At 40.7% G+C, this 14,124-nt stretch overlaps 1 protein-coding gene across 2 annotated transcripts in view; it reads left to right on the plus strand.

Moving 5' to 3' along the window:
• Nucleotides 1-14,124, plus strand: part of MICU3 (mitochondrial calcium uptake family member 3) — a 96,730-nt gene that overhangs the window by 19,377 nt on the left and 63,229 nt on the right. For both annotated transcript variants that reach the window (XM_074304824.1, XM_074304823.1), the window contains exon 2: nt 6,968-7,121. In XM_074304824.1, the coding sequence (XP_074160925.1) occupies nt 6,968-7,121 (154 nt within the window). The remainder of the gene's footprint in view (nt 1-6,967; nt 7,122-14,124) is intronic.

Genomic DNA, 14,124 nt, shown 5'->3' on the forward strand with positions numbered 1-14,124 from the left:
GGGCTGGTGCTCTATCCACTGTGCCACCTAGGTGGCCCTGAACTGACTCTCATTTTGAAAAGTTATTTCTCAAAGAAAGATGAGCTCCAACTTTGATTGTTCACATCATGTAGAGAGGAAAAAAACTTTGTAAGGATCTGCAATCCAGATGGTAACACTTTCTACCTGTGGAAAATCATTTCACCTTTGGAGGACTCATTTTCCTCATCCTTATAAGAGGGTTGGACTAGATCCGGATTGGTGACCTTTAAAAAAGAATCTTGATAACTGTATTTCAACATAAATTGGTTTTCTTTGAAATATTATACGTTTAATTTTATGCATTAAAAATATGATTCTGAGAAGGATCTATGGGCTTTACTGGATACTTAAGAGGTCCATGACCTAAAAAGAGTTAAGAACTCTTGCCTAGGATCCTTCTGATTTCAAACCAATGAGTTTTCCTTCTCACCATTTGCTATTGCCACTGTCTTCCTTTATATTACTTGGCCAGTGTAGTTTTTTTATTTTCCCCAAGTCTAGTAAAATGTTTAAAACCCAACTTGGCATAGTTAGTTGCAGGCAGATTCAAGATTCCTTGTTTTCACTTTTCCTGTTAACCTAAGTACAAAGGACCCAATCAGATTGAGTAGGTTGAGAGTCTGGTGACTAAATTTTCTCTAATTCAGCCTGCAGCTGGGAATGGGGTAAGGAAGGAAGCTCTGCTCTTTCTCTCCTGCTCAGTCTACCTCCTGCAATTCCTTGTAGTTGTTTGCTCATTGTTCTCAAAGACAGTCATGATATCAGGGAAGTGATGCTATGGCAAGCAAGTGAATTGAATTTAAGTGAGGGAAGATTTGTAGCCCAGTAGTCTGCACTGGCAGTCCTTTAAATAGTTCCAGTCTTATGTATCTGTGCCATGATAAACTCTTAACACCTTTCCATCTGAACACAAATGTAATTCAGGTTGCATTTTGTGGCCACTGTACTTGATGCTCATTGTTAAAATCTTCATCTGATGCTTCCTTACTGCAGAATATTAGTGGCAGTGGGTCCTCAAAGTCTCTATTGACAGACAACAAACTTTTAGCAGGTATGGTCAACCTAAAAAGACTTGGAGTTCCATCTGATGTCTAGTGTCTTAGAAGCAGCTTGGCTAAGTTTGGAGAGGCTTATTGATCTTTGGCCTGTAGGTTAGTGGAATTTCCAGCTATTGTAATTTCCAAATACTATCTACTAGTAGTGTTGTGTTTTATGTCAGCTGAGAGAGTAACTACCCCCGCAAAATTGCTTTTAAAGTATTAGATTATAAATACATGTTGCATTTATTTAAGCATTTTATAGTTTTTTTTAATCATCGTGTTAATCTTCTCTCTATAATTGTAGCAAATCAAAATATGTACAATTTGACCAAGCAATACATTTTATTTCAAAAAATATCTTTTTAAAAGTTTGGGGCAAGGGAGAGAGATGTACATAAAATTAACTTTTGAAACATATATTGGATTTGGGTAAGAAAATGATAGGGCTTTGAGTCCAACCAACTTTATTTGAAATATCGTATTATGCAAAGTAGGTCAGCCAGTGAATACAGGTGTACTAGTATTAGTTTGACATTTGTAATATAAGGCTAATTCCACTAATCGGAGATTCGTGACACTTTGCCCGAGGGAAATGGGGATGCTTACTTTGTAAAAAGCACAGAGTGTTAACATGATACAAGATCATTGTAATTTGTAGGCAAGAAAGACATCCAAGAGGATTAGTGAGCTAAAGTTTGGATATCCTCCACCTCCACCCCTCCTTTATTTGTTAGCTGGTTTGGGTTTTTTTTTTCCTCCTGAACATTCATAATGGTGATGTTGAAACTTCAAAAGATTTAAAATTAGAGAAACTCTGCAAAGTTCAAAAGTGAGGTCTACCATTTCTTATGACACTGTGGCCTTTTCCTGGCCCCAGGCTTCCTCCTTCCTTACTTTTAATGTTTTGGTAGATCCAGTATCCTTGGCTGAATTCACAGGCTCAATTTCTTGTACAATGAAAGGTTTAACAAGGTCAGGTTTAACAACTACCCTAGAGCATAAGACACTTGGTTTCAAGTTGGATTGAAGAAAAGGGCTTAGGCTAAAGGTTGGTATTGATGGAAAGGAAAGACCTATGCAAGGGCAACATAGTAGGTAGAGTATTGGGCCTGGAGTCAGGAAGTTCAAATCCAGCCTCAGACATTTTCTAGCTATGTGACCCTGGACAAATCACTTAAAACTGTTTGACTCAGTTTCCTCATCTGTAAAATGAGCAGGAAAAGGAAATGGCAAACCACTCCTGTATCTTTGCCAAGTAAACCCAAATGGGGTCACAAAGAGTCAGACACAAGTGAACAAAAGTAACATCTGTTTGAGACACTGTGAAAGAATAATCAATAAGAGACAGTGACTGCTTAGGCATGATGGAAGAATCTTTTCCGACTCATAATTGTACAATAATTTTCTCAATGTTCTATGTTGAGGGTAACCAAGGGATCTCATTCCCTTTAATGAGTTAGTGGGGCGTCTATCCCAAGCATGTGAAGACCTCCCCCAGTGGAATAAACAGATGAGAATAACCTGTTCCAACAGCCATGGAGGTGGCTAAAGTAAGTGCTGTGGAATGAGTAGAGGTTGGTCAATCATGGAAGAAGCTAAGATCATTTTCTATACCCTGGGACCATAACTATCATCTTGACCTTTGTCTTATCATTGTATTCTGAGAGAGTGAGGATGATATCTTGGTGTACCCCCTGCTTCAGTCTAATTATGGTGAATCAAAAGGCATCAGCCATGCCATTTTACTACTTTTACCTACCTCAAGGTCATGTGGCAGTGGGCAAGTGATGAAACAGCAGGTATGATACATTAGGAGCTGAAGTTACAACCCTGTACACAGGTAGACCAAGCCATAGGGATCATCCACTCCCTAGACTGAAATAGCAGTGGTATACAATAGCCCCAGTTTTCTGAGAAGTCTTTTTAAGGATCATTCTGTTCACCCCCTGCTATGAAAAGGAGCTAATAAGTGTACCCCAAAAAGTATCTGCTTCACCCAGGCCTGACCTTGCTAAGTGAAAATGGTAAACCGGTATGCTTGATGTCTTGTTTTGTTTTGCTGAGGCATTTGGGATTAATTGCCCAGGGTCACACAGCTAGGAAGTGTTAAGTGTCTGAGGCCAGATTTGAACTCAGGTCCTCCTGACTTCAAGGCTGGTTCTCTATCCACTGCATCACCTAGCTGCCCCTGGGTGATGTCTTGACTGGCTCATAAATTGGACTGAAGTGAAGTAGAGATGCTCAGTCATCAACTCCATCGGGCCTACTTCAGCTGCCTTCATGACCATTTGGACAAGTTGTTCTCATCCACCCATTCCTTTGAGAAAAGTCTTCACATGCTTATGCTAGACACCCCATTAACTCACCCCTCAGATAGCCTCAATCTGGTTTAGCCTGCTGCCAAAATGGTTTACTGGGGTATGGCTACATACAGCTTCTTGGAGGAACAGGAGAGAGTTGGGTGAATGAGATGGGCACCCAAGATAGAAAGCAGCCTTCCCCCCAAAGGGGCTAGAACTGCATGAACACACCACAGTCAAGGAATAAGTGAAGGGATGAATAGAAAGAATAAGTGAGTGCCTGACTTCCTTCCCCGGCAGCAGCAGTCTCTTCCTCTTGTTCTGTCCTGAGTATTGATAATAAATCCATTTCCCTAAGCACTGTTGACATCCTATCATCCTCCTACTTCAGAGCCTACAATGTCTCTAACTGGTACCTGTCAGAGGAGATCTCCTTTGTGGCAGAGTATTGCCTGCTCATGTCCTCCTTGGGTCTCGCCTTCACTGTTCAGGGTTTGACTTCTCTTTTTTGGACACCCTAGAGTTCCATGACTACTGCCAAACACCATCATCAGGTCAACATTAGTGGGAAGATAAAAAGATGGGCCTTTGTTCCAGCAAGAAATTTGGCATCATTACAAAAATTGTACAGTTTCTAAGCCTTTCTTTGTCCTGTGGATATGTATCATTACCAATCTTCAAGCACATCCTAGTAGTGTTCACACTATTCAGCCATTCAAGGCCATTCACTCCATTTCCCTGGAGCACCACTACTTCCTAATGCTTTCTTCCCAATTTTTCTGTAGCAAACCCCAAACCCAGTTGAATTCACTTCCTGCAGGAAACCTTCAGTTCACTTTGCTTTTGTTCTAAACATCAGCTACATGTATCACCCTGAATTGTTCTTTTTGCTTCCTATATTCTCAGCTAATCTCCTGAACTGGCTTCTATTTCACCAAATGACTCTGTTGACTTTAAAATACTACCTGTCACATAGTAGGTGTTTAATAAATGCTCATTGATTGATTGATTGACAAATGAATAGGGCATAGACTTTGTGGAAATTAACCCAAAAGTAAGCCAGAACCTTTGGCATTACCCCCTCCTCATACTTACCTGTTTGAAACTAAAGGAAAACTTTCACCTGTCCTGCATATATCCAGTGGCTGCAGCATTTGCCCACATGTATAAGATGGAAGAAAATGTAATCATATCAAGTGAAGTGCTGAGAGCGCCTCAGTGATAACACCTGTCAACTCGCCCTTTATTGATTTAGCACTTCCTATATGTCAGGGACTCTGTTGCATAAGCTTTGATGGGGCTAATGTGCTGGTCTTAGGTGTTATCTCAGCCAGACGCCGAGGTCAGCTGGGGCCTATGTTTGGCGCTTGGATTCTCTAACACCAGGTCTGGCCAGCAGCAGCTCAGAGCTAGGGGACCAGCCATGGAGTTAGCTGTGACACAGCCAAGAAGCCTTAGGGCCCTCAGCAGCTGCAACTGAAGAGAGCTCAGGCTAGAATTACAGAAGGCCAGCACCCTAAATGCCAAACTTCTTGGCCCTCATCTTGTAACTGGCCTAAATGATGGCTTTTGTGTCTATGCTTTTTTCCAAGAGGTTCCAGAGGCCTCCTTCCCCAAGGCTCATCTCAGCCCCATTGGATCAGGAATAGGGCCTCCATATCTTTAAAGGAATGGCAAAAACTTTCCTTTTGCCATCACCCTCCCACTTCAACTCTCACCAAAGGGAATAAATATCTCTGTTCCCTTAGTTACAAAAGAAACTCTTCCTCCCAACTCTACTCTCTCTCTCGTGAACCACACAGAATTGATAGCCACCAAAATTTTATTAGAGAACAATTGGGATAGCAAAGGATTTGAAGAGGTTACATCAGGGCCACACAAGTGTGAGCACAGGCCACTTCTACATGGCAGCCAGAAAGACAAGATTCTTCGGGCCATCTGTGGGCTTGTCGCTATGTGTCTCTATCTCTTATTCTGTCTCTGTCTGTTCATCTCTGTTCTCCCCTCCCCCACGCTGGGCAAAAGACCCAGAAGGGAGCACCCCTTTGTGTTCACAGTTCAGCTGGGAATGCAGGACTGGAGGTAAATTCCTTTAGTGAGCAGGGACAGGCCCAGTGCCTACCAGGCATTTCTGGCAAAGGGCTCATAGCTCCCCATCTCTGGGTGCCATCCCTTTAGCTTCCCATCATCTCCATTCACTACAAATCTTCTAACTCAGTTTCAAAGGTCCCAGAAAAGGAAACCTTTCTCTGACCCTCCAACCCTCACTGCTGTAGGAGGGAGGATGGAGTCTTCTCTTACTCCTTCCCAGTCCTGAATCACACAGTCACTTTCTGTGGCCTCCAGGCAACAGTCTGTTTGGGTGCTGCTACATGTAACCAGGGTGTCAGAATTTGAAATGAGTTCTCTTTAGTGAAAACATTCTACTTTTTATCATTGCTTTTCAAATACACTGAATACTTTCAAATCACTTGTATACTGTTCTGTGACGTACTATCCTTGTTACATAAGAAATTTTGTATAATTAACTCCATTGGAGCCCTCCTATGATCCCTTGCCAGGTCACTGAGATGACCCTTGGTGTGGAAAACTATGCCAGGTTATCACAAGCGCTAGTAAAATTGGGAAGGTCTTGAATTCAGCCAAATGAGAGAGATTGCCCTCATGGTTAGAGTTCCTTAAAAAAGCCTATCTCCAGAGACTTGGCCACTAAAGCTGGGAAAAAAGATATTCGTATATCTCCCTGGGGTCATTTGTGTACAGTTTGCAGACAAAATATATTTATGAAAAAAAGAAATGACTCTTTTTGCAATTTCCCTTTCGATCAAGAATGACTTCAAGTTATTGTAAGACCACTTATTCAGAAGGATTTTTTTCCTGGCTGTAATAATAAAGTAGCTCACATTTGTGTAGAAGTTTATGATTTGCAGAGACCTTTCATGAATTTTACGTCCTTTGAATTTCACCATGTCCTCCTGATTGTAGAGATGAACAAATGAAGGATTTTAACTCGGGATTTTTCATTCTTCCCTTGCTTTTTTTCCTAATATACCTAAGTTGTCTCAATAGAATAAGTTTTGGAGAAATAACAAATTAATTTTCTAGCATTGGGATAGAATCTGTAGAAGCTCTTACTCTAGTTTTCTGTTTATGAAAATAATTTTAAAGTTTCCTGTGTTTAACTGAAGAAAATAACAATAAAATGATGGTAGAAAAATTTTGACGTGGGTGCTCATAAATTTTAGGAAAGCATGCTCTTGGCTTTGATCTTACTGCAAAAAAGAGAACTACTTCTGTCAAAAACTGACTCAAAAATGAAATCTCTGATTACCCATGTTAACTAGGGGCCTTCCACAAATGGCAGAATTAAAACTTTGTTTCCATTTTGTCTCTACCAGTAACAGGCTATGTGACTGCTGATGCACTTGTCACTTCATACTCTCAGACCTCTTACCCATCTTTTTGACAGCATTTGTCTCCACAAACAGTTGTGATTTCTTTGTTCCCACACTTTTCCCCCTTTTCCTGCATAATTCAAGTAAAGGCAGTGATCTTTTCAGGGAAAAAGTTTTCTAAAAACAACCTAAGTTTCTCTTCCTTTTGCAGGTAGCTGCTGGTAAAGCAGATTTGGAAGACCTAGATGTGTTTGCCACTTCTCGGGAGAGGCGGTTTCGTTTATTTGCTTCTTTAGAATGTGAAGGTCAATTATTCATGACTCCACAGGATTTCATTCTGGCTGTTACAACTGATGAGCCCAAATGTAAGTGTAGTTTTAAAAATCAGTTTATCTACTTGCTTAGTTTTTATTCTTTGCAGTTTACATTGCCAGGCCAGAGAATTTTATGCTATAGTGGCCAAAGTCCTAAGATCCAATGATCAGGATTTGAGATTTGGTTCCCTCACTACCAGCTAAGGCATCTGAGACTCAGAGGGGGGAATTCCCTCACCCCAACTTGTAGAACTAGGACTAGACCTTTCATGATTTCAAGTACAATGGGGTCTTCCCATTCTACCACCCTATTCCTCCCTTGTAAAAACGAGACGAATAACTATTTCATTACTTGTCTCTCTGAGATCTTATAAAGAAAGCAACTTACCAGCCTTAAAGTGGTCTGCAAATGTCAGTTATGGGTATTTTCCATATTTCTCAAGCAGACGAAACAGCTTCTTCCCTCCTTCAGTAAGTCTCAGATCTGCTGGCTTTGGTTTTCCTGCCAGTGGTCATGATAGCAGGTCATCCTCTTCATGCCTATAAAGAGGAGCTGCCCCAGCACACTGAAGGCTGATCCCTCTTGGGCTTGTTACATTCCAAGGGACCCCTTGGAGTCTTCCAAAGTAAACACTGAGCTTGTGTTTCCATCTTCCCAACTTTTGGGTAAAGGTTTTTATTAGAAATGATATGGCACTCAGTTGATCCTATCATATGACTTCCCGTGACCCTGTTTGTCACCCACAATTCTAATTCTTGGGGACAGTGGTGTTCTAAGATGAGCAACCAGAGAACAGAGCCAGGAGAACCTTTGCATCAGATAGAGGCATCTAGAATCCTGAAAAGGACCATGCAGCTGTCACCCAGGGGATTCCCTTCAAGTCTGGATCTTCCTCACTGTCCACCTATAGAGCTCATCCCAAGAGTATGCTCAGATATAAGACTGCTTCACTGGGCTTAGTCATTCAAGAAGGGAACATTGCCCTCAGAACTTGGGCCTTCTATTGTTCATCCCTGCAGCCACTTCTAAGTATATTGCTAGGCTAATCTCTCTTAAATAAAAACCTTGGATTTTATCGCAATATTCTGGGCCTTAGGACCATGCAGTCATAGAGCTGGAGTAGGAAAGGATTTCCAAGACTATCTAGTCAATTCCCTGATTTTACCCATGAAGAAAATGAGACCTAGAGAGCTTCAGAGAAGTCCCTAGTCGCACAGGAAGTAAAACTCTTGAGCCAGGATTTGAAGGCAAGTCTTGTTTCTTTAAGGTCAGTGTTCTGCCCAGTAGAACAATAGGGTCTACAAACGGGAACCTCAGGAACTTCTCACCAAAGATGGGGAAACCTCTTTCTGTTATCCCAGCATCAGAAAGGCATCTTTCTTGATCACAATGAGTGACTTTGGGGAGCATGGGCTTTCTCCCTGTTCCATGCCTTGCCCTAGCCATCCTGAGTTACCTTCTTGGGGAATAATTTTGTAGGGTCTAACCATGTACACAGGAGTCTCCTCAAGGAGAGCAGCCCTGAAAGCCATGTTTGGACTGTTGACCCAAGGGGATTTTAATCAACAATAAACTTCAGTGGAATTTTGTATTTTCTGAACTTTTTGTTCAGTTGTTGCATTGTAAATTTGTAATCTACAAAATAGAATTCTTTACCTACTTGTTTCCTTGTCATATTTTCATTAAAAATATTCTCAATGTGCATTATTCTTAATATGATTTTGCTGTCGAAAAAAGGCAGAGGGAAAAGTTCTGGTCAAATCCAATGTCGTCTCCCACCACCTGAGAAACAGTCAGAACAGCTAGTGATACAGAAGCTCAACAATTAAGAAAAAAAGAAAGAAAAGAAAACCCTACACCGTAATCCTCGTGGGAAAGAAAAAGACAGCAAAGAACCAAGACTGGCTTCTCTTTCTGCCTATTGCCCCTCCCCTCCACCAGGCTGGGAGAGAGGACTGAGAACTCTGTCCAGAGAGCCCATGGGGCCTGCTATCAGCCCTGCCCAAATCCTGGGGAAGTAGGAAAGAAATCAGCATTTATTAAGTGCCTACTAGATGCCAGGCACTGCTCAAAGTCCTTTGTGACTATTATATCATTTGATCCTCACATTTTACAGGTGAGAAAATTGAGGCAGAGTGTGGCAGACTTCCCCAGGGTTCCACAGCTAGTAAATGTCTGAGCCAAGATGTGTATTCAGGTGTTTCTTACCTCAAGCCCAAAGTTCTATGCACTGTGCTGCCACCTAGCTGAAACCTGAGAGGTAAGCAGCACCTGCAAAGGAAGAGGAAGGAGAAAACTGCCTACATTTATCCAGATATTACAGAGAGTAGTAGCTACAATGTTGGAAAAAGAATGGTGAGAGAAGCCCAGAAACACTGTTAACAGGAAGCAAAAGCCTAGAAGGGAGTCAGCAATGCAATGTATAGTCTCAAATTTTGTGGTGGTTCATTCATTTCTGTGATATCTAGCTCTCTGTGCCCCCATTGGGGGTTTTCTTGGCAGAGATACTGGAGTGCTTTGCCATTTCCTTCTCCAGCTCATTTGACAGACGAGGAACTTGAAAGAGAATTAAGTGACCTGCCCAAGGTCACACAGCTAGGAAGTATCTGAAGCTGGATTTGAATTCAGAAAGATGAGTCTTCCTGACTCCAGAAGTCTCAAATATCTGTACACAGACATACAAAGAGTAGACAAAAGTCAACATCCCAGGCATCTGTTGCTGAGTTGTGGTGCGATGAAACCTGTTGATGAGCCACGATGAACTATAGTAGCCCAGGATGGGGGGGGGGCCTCCTCTCAAAAGAAACTAAGGAGGTAAAAGAAGAGGGACAGTGAGTCAGGAGGGTATCGCAAATGTAGTAAATACATTCATCTGAGGAGCCAGAAGGGAGAAACCCAAAATGAGTAAAGATCAGGAAAAGCACAGAGACAAACAAGGAAATCAGTCACATCTTTGTGAGTCCTACAGATGATCTGGACAGGAAGAGTAAATAGATGAGTCTGGAAAAAAGTTCAAAAGCCCAGCTTGGAGGCATAATAGGACTGTCTTAAATTCAAACATATACTAGAATTCTGTTCAAAACAGAGTAAGTAATCACTATTAATATACAATCATCTTTCAAAAGGTAGAAAAAACCACTAGAGAAAAACCTATCCTGATTTCACTACTTAGCAACAAGGACAGAGCTATCTGCTGGGGTGAAATTAATAGGAGACTTTAGGAGAAATGACTACCCTGTCTTAGATGTTTGATAGAAAAGAAAAGGGAAACAATTGATAAATGGCCAAAGAATATGAACAGGCAGTTCTTAGACAAAGAAATCAAAGCTATCTGTAGTCACATGAAAAAATGTTCCAAATAATTACTGATTAGAGAAATGCAAATTAAATCAACACTGAGGTACTACCTCATACCTATTAGATTGGCTAATAGGACAGAAAAGGAAAATTTAGATGTCGGAGGGGATGTGAGAAAATTGGGACACTAATACCCTGTTGATATTGTGAACTGGCCCAATGATTTTGGATCTATGTACAAAGGGCTATAAAAGTAGATATACCTTTTGATCCAGCAATAACACTGAAACATATACATCCCAAAGATATCCGAAAAAAAGGGGAAATGATCTATTTGTACAAAAATATTTGCAGCAGTCTTTTAATGGTGGCTAAAAATAAGAAATCAAAGGAGTGTTATCAGTTGGGAAATAGCTAAACAAGTGGTGGTATATGATTGTAATGGAATATTTTTGTGCTATTAAAAATAAGAAGAATGCTTTCAGAAAAACCTGGAAAGATTTACATGAACTGATAATAAAGTGAACAGAACTAGGAAAATATTGAACATGGTAACAGTAGTATTGTTTTATAATGAATTCTGAATGGCTTAGCTACTCTCAGCAATATGATTCAGAATCTTCCCAAAGGATTAATGATAAAACACACTATCTGCTTCCAGAGAAGGAACTGATATCATTTAAATACAGACTAAGATTTGTAATTTTTCAATTTCTTTCCTTTTTTTCTTTATCCAAGTCTCCTTGTACAAAATGACTAATATGTAAATGTTTTACATCATGTCTAGCCTATATCTGATTGGGGGGAAGGTAGGGGAGGAGGAAAAAGAAGAGTGGAATTTAGAACTCAACTTTAAATAAAAATATTTTTTAAATTGAAGAAAAAAAAAGAAAAGAAGGGAAAGCTAAATGTGCTCTGATTCAAGAGTATGATCTAGATTCAAGAACAGATTCCAAGGAGCTCAGTAAGAGCATAAGATCCCATGAACCAAAAACCTCAATGGAAAGTTTTCCTCAAAATTCATTTCTGAAGACTCAGAGAAAAAGTACTTCTGATGAAGAGACAAAGGAGGAGTTGTCTGAAGAAATCAATATCAATGCACAGGAAATTCATCAATCAACTTAGATTTGTAAAAGACAGGTACAGAAGATGGAGGTAAGGGCATGTGATAGAGGAAGAAGCAGAAGCACAGCAGGACCTTGTGAAAAAAGAGCCAAGTGCTAAGGATGGAATAAGAGCCAAATATAATCAAAAGAGATCTTTTTAAAGGCTGCCTATATTGGAGAAAGAGGAGATTGAAAGAAGGGTTCAGACTACTATTCAGAGTGGACAGAAGGATGACAACAGATCACAGATAAAGGGCAAATTGCTCGAATGATGTTTTATTTGTGTCATCTCTGACAAGCAAAATGATCTCTGAACTAGAAAATAGAGCAGAAAAGGATCTTGGGTAATTGATGCTCAAAATAAGTTAGGAAGGTAGTGCCCCATTGCCTTTGATGAGTTCAAGTTACCAGATACAGAACTGTAGGATGTTGAAAGAGCCACCTGGAAGGTATGAATTCCAAGCTGAAGAAACAGTTATAAAAGGAGGAGAGATACTTTAGGACTGGAAAAGGACAAATGCCCCAATGTTTTTAAAAGTAGAAAGGAGGAGTGAATTCAGAATCTGCAAGTTGTTAGTCATAGAAGTTGATTTCAATACCTGGCAAAAGTCTAGAATGTATTAGTTCATGAATGATTCCACTGGTCTAGAGGAGATAGGGCCCAAAAAACAACCAGGCTTTCCACAGTCTAGGTTCTATAAGATTAGCCTCTTTTCCCTTTTTGACAGTTACCTGATAGGTCCAACTACCCAAATTTATCATATAATTTGATAGTTATGCTCTTTTTGTACTCCTAATAATTGTAGGCTAGATAATGACTATATGTAGATTGATTTGGAAGTAGTTGAGTAGTTAAACCCAAAGAGTAATTATTAACAATTCCACGTTTCCCTGAAAGTCCCTTTTGGAGCACTTCTTTATCTGTGTACACGCAACTCTGAGTCTCATTTCCATCAGGAACTTGGAGGAAAGCATGGATGGTCTGCTCTTGAATATAGAAATAGTACAGTACCTCATGAGACAGCTAGCTAATACATTGAGCAGCATTGTCAGAAATCAGAAGGTTTTGATAAACTAGCACACTGAATCCCATCTTGGTCAGATTTATTTATTAGGTGTAAATTTCAATGCAGTAATCTCATGACTGCAGTAGGGGAATGCATGTCCAAATGGTAGTCTTTGAATTATAATGGAGATTTCAGTGAAGTGAAAGTTCATCAGCAGTGAATATTTTACTCTAGTAGCCAAAAATTCAGACCACATCTTCAGTTCTGTCAATCAAGGCATAATGTTCTGGTTTTGGGAGGTGCCAGTCCTGTCTTGTTCTATCTATCATGGATGACCATTCTGTTCTATTTCCATTGTCACACTTATGACACTATTAGTAAACTGGCAGTATCAGAAGAAAGCAGCCAAGATGGTCAGAGGCCCATGAGTGTAAAATTAATAGAAGGAAATGGGGGCATATAGGCTGGAACAAGCTTTATTGAGATTGTAATAGTTGTGCTAAGGTGTTTGACCAGCTGCCAGTTGGGAGAGGGATTAGATTATTCTGTTATACCCCAGACCTGACCTGGAAACAACAAGTAGGATTTGGAAAGGGATCAAACCAGGCTGACAGGGAGGAGGCCATCCTAAATGACAGAGTTCATTGAAGGTACAATGGATTGCCCAGGAGGTTGTGGCTTCCCATTCATGGAAGGCCTGGGAGCAGAGACTAGTGGTTGAGGGGTATATACTATTAAGACTGAGCAACTCCTGGCATCTTTCAAATTCAGTCATTCTGCTATCTCTGTAGAAACATCTGGAATAACTCAGAGAAGCAAGTTCAAGTATCTCTCAAATTTCTGCCACATCTTGTGTGAGATAAAGTATTTGCAGTGCTTGCTTTGAAAATAGTAAAAATGGTACACATGCTACAACTGAGAGAAGAGAAAGTTTGGCAAACAACTGGAGAGAATTGCTAATCTCTGAACTAGTAGCTCTTTCCCTGATTCCTATAAACATTTATAGTCTCCTCTTCCCCCTTAAAAACCTCTTCTGGACCCTCCAGCTGTCATCTTATATAGTCACCACCTCCCTTTCACAGCTAAACTCCTAGAAAATGCTGTCTACATTCATCTCCATTTTCTCACCCCCACCCCAGCCTTCTACCTCCTGCAGCTTGGTTCCATCCCTACCTTGCCACTGAAGTTGCTCTCCCAAAGTTACTAGTGATCTCTTTTTTTCCCCTGAGGCAATTGGGGCTAAGTGACTTGCCAGAGTCACACAGTTAGGAAATGTTAAGTGTCTGAGGTCAGATTTGAACTCCGGTCCTCCTGACTTTAGGGCTGGTGCTCTATCCACTGCACCATCCAGCTGTCCCCAGTGATCTCTTTAGTGCAAAAATACAATGGCTTTGTTGTGGTCCTCATCCTTCTTGACAACTTTTTTCTATTTGGCAGCATAGGCCATCCCCTTTTCTTTCTGGATATTCTCTTCTCTGGATTTTTGTGGCATTGCCCCCATCCCATCCCGGTTCTCTTCCTATCTGTCTGACCAATTTTTTCAGTCTCCTTGTCAGTTTCATCATCTGTGTCCCTCCCTTTCTGTACAAGTACATCCAGGTCTCTTCCCTAATTGGTCTCCCTAAATAGTGATCCTTTTCTTC

This window comes from Sminthopsis crassicaudata, chromosome 3 (assembly GCF_048593235.1).
Source record: "Sminthopsis crassicaudata isolate SCR6 chromosome 3, ASM4859323v1, whole genome shotgun sequence".
Lineage (NCBI taxonomy): Eukaryota > Metazoa > Chordata > Mammalia > Dasyuromorphia > Dasyuridae > Sminthopsis > Sminthopsis crassicaudata.